This window comes from Equus caballus, chromosome 10 (genome assembly GCF_041296265.1).
Source record: "Equus caballus isolate H_3958 breed thoroughbred chromosome 10, TB-T2T, whole genome shotgun sequence".
Lineage (NCBI taxonomy): Eukaryota > Metazoa > Chordata > Mammalia > Perissodactyla > Equidae > Equus > Equus caballus.
The window spans coordinates 45668208-45675177 of record NC_091693.1 but is presented as its reverse complement, the minus strand read 5'-3'; the positions used below and the strand labels follow the sequence as shown (position 1 = coordinate 45675177).

The following is a 6970-nucleotide window of genomic DNA, read 5'->3' as shown; positions in this document are numbered from 1 at the left end:
TTTTCTGGTCGCCTCCGGGGCACTGCGCGTTCCCCGAGCTACAGTAAAAAGATCGCAGTGGCAAAGCTACTCTCTGAATCACTCTACCGAAAGCTTCGAGAGAAGTCAGAGGTACTAGGGCACCCAACAGTCGTGGAGGTTGAAATGAGCGAGGGACAGAAGAAAACAATCCCTTGTCGTGTGTTTTATATTAAAGATTTAAGAGTAATATGCATCATGAATTTTATTCTACAAGATTTGCTCTATTTAGAGATTTGCTTCAAAACCATCTTTTTAAAAATCCTGACAAAAAGTCGAATTGAAACTGTAAAACAAACTGTACGATTACATGGTTAGTGTTATTCAATCAAAAAGCGTTGTTCTTTTTAAATTAGTTTTAAGCAAACATGTCTCTTGAAAAGCCTGAGAAAAGAAATGGCAAATTGTCAAAAGCAGGGTAAATATGAAGTATGTCAAATCACAGATACATTTTTAAAAACTGCAATGGAAATTTTATTGCATCTTAAAACATTTCACTTTGCGAAATTTTTAGGGGTTTAAAAGCTAGTCCGTATTATTAAAGACAAACAGAATTAAAAATCCCACGATCTATGTTTTAAATTAAGTATCATGCTTTGAAAGAAAAGGGAGGCATCGGAAAGGACGTGCTTTGTCTGACTGGTTCACATGAAGAACTGAGCGATAATGTAAAATTTTGCTCTCCTAAATTTAAAGGATTTAAATGCATCTTGAATTCCTTCTCCCTCCCCAAGAAAAATCCATGGAGTGAAACAAACAAATAAATAAACAAATAAGTCTAATGCCATGCCAGGCGCAGGAATGTTTAAATGAGAAAAGACCGGCCTGGTGGCTGTGAATGGTCTCTCCACTTCTCAAAATGTTCTGAGTTGTAGCAGTATTAAGTGACAAAAGGGTAGGACGGTAATTTAAGGTTTCTTGAAAGATTCTTGATATTCTAACTTGATGATCATCTCGGTTTAAAGCCAGGAGCCTCAGCCTTTCCAGGTCCTGGACTGGAGCTGGACTGGGCTGTGGGAGGCAGGGAGACTGACCAGGTTCAGCGCCGGGGGCTGGCACTTCCAAGCCAGATGGCGGCGCTTTTCACTCTTGGTTTTTTGCAACCTTGTAAGGAAGTGGGCGCGGGCTGCGCGGTGTCAGCGCCTCCTAATTGGCCGGCCGTCTCGGTGATTGACAGGGCCCCGGTCTCCGCCCCCGCCGCTTTATTGACACTAATGAGCAAGTTCTTCCCACCGCTCTCCTGCCTGGAAGTGCTGACAGATCAAGGCAACAAATTTCAATTACAATCCCTAATTTGTGTCCGCAGAGTGTTTTTTACCCATGTTAGTCCTCTCTGGCGCATCAGTCGAGGCAGATCTTGGAGCAGCAGGAGGAGGTGGAGGGGGTGGGAGCGAAGGAGTGCATCAGTGAGAGAGCGCGCGCGAGAGACCGAGGAAAGGAAACTTGGCGGGCGCGTCGCTGGTTCCTCGGATCCCAACCCAAGCGAGAAAGAGGAAACGCCAAATTTGTGTTTGCCCGCGGAGGGAAAGGGGTCAGATCTCGGCCTGCGGGAGGCCCCTAGAGTCGTTCACATTTTGGTGGGGGCAGGAAAGCGAGTGTGTGCGTGTGCCCGCGTGAGTGTATATGAGTGAGGGGCGGGCGGGCGCCGGCGGCGGGGATGGCCGAGAAGCGGAGAGGCTCGCCGTGCAGCATGCTAAGCCTTAAGGCGCACGCCTTCTCCGTGGAGGCGCTGATCGGCGCCGAGAAGCAGCAACAGCTTCAGAAGAAGCGGCGAAAGCTGGGCACGGAGGAGGCGGCCGAAGCCATAGATGATGGAGGCAGCAGCCGCGGCGGCGGCGCGGGCGAGAAGGGCTCCTCTGAGGGAGACGAAGGCGCTGGGGCGGCGTCCGGGCCCCCCCGGAGCTGCGCAGACCTGGAGCGGAGCTGCGGCTCCCGCGGAGCCGCGGGTGAGTCGGCCCCTTCCTGCCTAACTTCTTCCCGGCGTGTCCTCTCCCGGGTCGCGCCAGCCCGCACGGCCCCGAGAACCTGAACTTCTGCGAGTTGTGGGCGTGCGCGCGCGCGATGTCCCTAAGTGCCGGAGGCAACTCGCCGCACTCTCACTGGCCATGGGTGTCAAGGCACAAAGCTCGCCACCGCCCTGGCCGCTCTCGCTGTGCAACTCGGGTCACCCTGCCGTGGTTAAAATGCCGCTTCCAGCCTCGCTTCTGGGGCTGCCGCCGCCTACTCGGCGACCCGCCCGCTCAGCCGCTGCTGTTTGCGGCTCTCGGCGGTGCCGATCTGTGCTTTCCGTATCTGCCTCCCTTGGGGTTCCAGCCAATGGGTGCTCTTTTTTCTTTCCTAACTTTTAAAAGCATGGGGGTGGGGGGAACGACGGCATAACCCCCCCCGAAACCGGAACGAATGTCCTAAACCGTTAGGGCAAACCAGGAAGAGGGCGGCGTATCTGCAAACGTGGTTTCCCGAGGGGTAGCTGAGCGGTTCCCTTCCCTTCCCCTCCCGGTTCCCCCTGCCAAGGCCGACGGCGACCGCGGGCTTGCTTTCTGCGCTCCTCTGGCCCCTTTGCTGCTTGGCTGAGAAACACAGGGAGGCCGGGCCGGGGAGGTCGGCAGGAGAGAAGTCTGAAGAACTTTCTAGGGGATGCCTCCGGCCGGGCCCAAAGCGAGGCGCCTCGGACGCCTATCGCGAAGGGAGGCCCAGGCGCTTCGTGCCGGGCGCGGGGTCGCCAGGCGCTTTCGCTGCGTGCGCTCCGGGCCGCCGCGGGTGTCGGGCTCTGCACTGGGGATCTGGATTCAGGAACCCATTTCAGGCTCCGTAGGGCACGCAGCCCAGACCCCAGCGGCAGCCCGAAACTTATTTTGGGGCCTTGACAGGGCGGACGCGGGGAGGGTGGAGTGGACGCGGCCCGTAGGCCTCTTTAGGACTCCGGACTTGGAGGCCAAAGGGGACCCACTTGAGCATCGAGTGTACCTTTGGCTGGCAGAGCGGGTGTTTACCCCTGAGCCTGTTTGATAGAAGGACCCGATGGCAGGAAAGCTGCCCGTTTGCTCCTGGTCCTTTTCTTCTCCCAGCCGCCCTCGGGGATCTGTCTCCCGTCAGGCTTCCCCTCTGGAGTCCTCACCGGGTACCCCTCTCTGCCCTTTGCTGCCCAGGCGGCTGTGAGGACGGCTTCCTGCAGGGCGCTGCTCCCCTGGCGTCCCCGGGAGGCTCCCCGAAGGGGTCCCCGGCGCCCACCCTGGCCCGGCCCGGGACCCCGCTGCCCTCGCCGCAGGCCCCGCGGGTGGATCTGCAGGGAGCTGAGCTCTGGAAGCGCTTTCACGAGATCGGCACGGAGATGATCATCACCAAGGCGGGCAGGTAAAGGGCGAGCTGGCGCAAACGGCCCGGCCCTGGGTTAGGAAGAAGGGCCTGCAGCACGGTGGGGGCTCTGGGTAGCATTTTCGTACAAACAGGACAAGGCCCCAGGTAGTGGTTCACTTTTGAGACTAGCTTTGCCTCCCTACCCCAGAGTCCAGGCGGTGAGGGGCTCTGCCCCGCCGCCCTCCTGCTGGATGCTGGGGAGAAAGAAATCACCGTCGTTGCCGCAGCTGTACCGTTTCGGTTGATATTCCGCGTGCAGGGTAGCTACGGATTGGTGGTCATATTTATGTCTGTCCAGGGGTTTATTTGGGTTCTAGTTAGCGTTTCTGAAACTATGGGAGAGATCATTCCACAGTTCTTAAAAAAAAGCAGTTTACTCTTTAGCAAACTATGATTTACTTTTTCAGATTCAGAACTTCCAGGTTGATTCTTTATCGAAATATTTCCTGGCAAAGTGAGAACGTACTGTGTTGTGCTATTTTGATGTTAGACTAGGATAAAAAGTTACTGGAATCATCAGTAATACATGCTTAATCCCTGCAGAAATAATTACCCTGATTTTTACAAACCATTTTTGTAGATCCACAGTTATACATTTTTTTTCCTAAAGAACATCCAACACATTAGCCTAAATTTGCTGAAGAATACAAAAAAAATTTGTAAGAAGTTATATCAGTTTTTTGCAAGTGTGAAATTTGCACATCCATTAGGTAATAAAATAAATGGATTTGTTTACCAAATCATATTAATTTGAGGAAGGTACAGGAATATTTGCATTTTAAAGTTTTCAATTTATTTAGTGCAGTGAAATTATGAATAACATCTTCCTTAAAAGGAAGTTAAAAAAGCACACACCACTCTTTCATGGAGTGTACATGGCAGAAACCTGGATAGCATAAAAGTATCCAAACTTATTAGAAATTACAAAAACATATTTTATTGAATCCATATGCTACCTTCTACATTTTCACAGAGCTTTTATTAATGATCCAAATTCAGTCTTCAACAACACAAAGCAACAGTTGTCTTATAAAGGATGTAGTTAAAGGCCTCTACTCTTTATCTTACAGGTGCACTGAAATAACACTAAAACAGCCATCGTATTAAACTGTTCTCATGCCTAGTTAGGAATAATGGACTTTCTTTTCTCTGGAAGTGGTCTTTAACAGCATTATTGTTATAGAAAAAAATTGGTAAATAACAGTGCTAAAATTTGTGTTATAAGGTTAAATTAGCAAAAATTAGATTAACTGGAAGGGTCCTAGACATAAATCATTAGATGAAAGTTAAAAAAAAGAAAAAAAAAAAAGAAAGAAAGAACTGCTCTATTTGTTTTTCCTATACAATAATTTGCAGTTATATTCCTTACTACTCTGCTCTTTTAAAAAGTTAGGTGCATTTACTTTAGCATCTCCTTTGATATGCATCTCTGGAAAGCCAAGAGAAATGTGGATTTTCATTTGTTTTAATTAGCGAAGTTTTGAGGAAATGTGGTTAAATAAGAAAGTATTTTCAGGGTTTGGTGGGGAAAGGAATGATTTGGTAAATATACATTGTGTTTAGTTTCTGCTTTCAATAAAGAAGTTTTACTATACCTTTCAAATTTAGAGCAACTTTTACACTTCACCTTTACCACACTGCAGACAGGAAGTCCTGTCTCAATAAAGAACATATTGTTTGGTTACAGCATGGCACATTGGCTCCTTGTGGTTTTTTATAACCCTTTTAAAATTTCACGTTATAATATATTTTATCACTTTTAGAAATTCAAATTTTCTATTCCTCCCATTTGGAACATTTTATTATCTGTGTTTTTAAAGCAAATATGCTTACTGATTTTTATTTAAAAAATAAAATACTTTCTTTAAGTGCTATTGTTCCTTCAGTGTACAATTCTTTTGCTTTTAGCTATGCTGACATTTAGGTAAACATGGAACACACGTACAGGGTACAAGAAATTACTTTAAAAGCCTTAGTTTTGATATGTCCTGTGTTCTGAGTCTTTGAATTATATTACCAAAGTGAATACTATAAATTCATACACATGAAAAATAGAGATTTGAGAGGTTTCTTTGCGTTTTCATTCTCCATGTGTAATCGCAAGCAAAAACAAAACCCAAACCGTCTTTCCTCCCTTCCCTTGTACATAGGCGCATGTTTCCAGCAATGAGAGTGAAGATCTCAGGATTAGATCCTCACCAGCAATATTACATTGCCATGGATATTGTGCCAGTGGACAACAAAAGATACAGGTACAGCCATCAGATGGATACAGGAGGATAAGGAAACGCTAGGATTTTACAGGCTGTGCCTGTTTGATCTGCTACGACTGTGATGTTTATTTCCAGAAGCCTGCAGAATTCCCAGATCCACACTCCAACCCCTGTCAGTTCCAGTAGCCCAGATGATGCCTTCTCTCGCAGGAAATGTGAAAACTTAATTTTTGTTTTGCTTTTAATAGATACAGAAATGTCTTTAAGTATTGAAAACTTTTAATAGGGGCCAGTTTAGTGTTGCTAAACTAAATGTATCCTTTATATTTATTCATATTTTGATTAGAATTGAGAGGAAATACTAAGTTTGCAGATATACATAATACAAAATGAAATGTTTCATTTTCTTCATGATTTTTTGATCTTTAAATAAATTCTCTTTAACTTGTTACATTCAAAATCTTAACTGCAGGCTTTTTTCCTTTAATTTGAGAAAATTATTTATATTTTTTACAATTAACAAAAATAAAGTACCATATTCATTACAATATTAAGGCATCCGTAAACTAGCAATGAGTTTGGCACCTTACCATTGTTTTTTGGTTGTTAGTTACAGTAACTTTTTTTAAAAAACCTTCTGTAATATTTGGAGTTTGAAAGAGAATATATTTATCTAGTTAGGATAAAGTTGGAGAAGTTATACATTCTTCAGTTTCAAACCTACTTCTGCTCTATTTCTTCTGTAAGTAAGCAAATAAGCTATTTTCAATGACAATGCTTTTTACTTTCCTAAAGAGTTAAAAATGCTAACGTTTAAAAAAGGAAATTTTGAGTGGAAGATCAGAAGAAGCTGCTTTAAATTTTGGTCCTCTTTGTTTCTATTTTTTAAAAAACAGCTAGAGCATTTAGTAAGTTTTCAAATGGAATCAGATTTGGTTTTTCCCACTTTTTAACACTTAGGGAGTTGCTCTTTTGAGATGGGTTTATGGTGTCAAAAGTATACAGATTTAATTAGTACAGGCATATATGGAATACTAAAAAAAAGTGGGTCATAAAAAGGACAGTTTTATTTGTGTTTTGTGTATAAGTTGTATTACTTATTTTAACTAAATAACTCATTAGGGAGTTTTCTAAAATTATCTACTGTGTGACAGAAACTAGAAGGCATTGAAGTTTATTCTTTAAATAGACTTGGCTTAAAATCCGTATTCTAATTTGGGTTTGATGCTAAGGAAAATAATGTAATTCTTAATGAGCTTAGAAGTTATTCCTTTGTCTTCGAAGTTTGTCTCCTATTTCTTTCTCAAAATTTCCTCCATGTATTTTGGGTGGTTTATTTTACTTAACTGATTCCTATTGTTCTCACATAAAGCAAGAAGAAT

The 6970-nt window shown here is 44.7% G+C and overlaps 1 protein-coding gene across 1 annotated transcript in view; it reads left to right on the top strand.

The window, feature by feature from the left end:
• The first annotated feature begins 1225 nt into the window (after nucleotides 1-1225).
• TBX18 (T-box transcription factor 18) overlaps nucleotides 1226-6970 on the top strand; it is a 28740-nt gene continuing 22995 nt past the window's right edge. Inside the window, exons 1-3 of the mRNA XM_001503696.5 lie at nucleotides 1226-1964; nucleotides 3168-3372; nucleotides 5526-5627. Of these exons, the coding sequence (XP_001503746.1) occupies nucleotides 1676-1964; nucleotides 3168-3372; nucleotides 5526-5627 (596 nt within the window). The 5' untranslated portion in view covers nucleotides 1226-1675. The remainder of the gene's footprint in view (nucleotides 1965-3167; nucleotides 3373-5525; nucleotides 5628-6970) is intronic.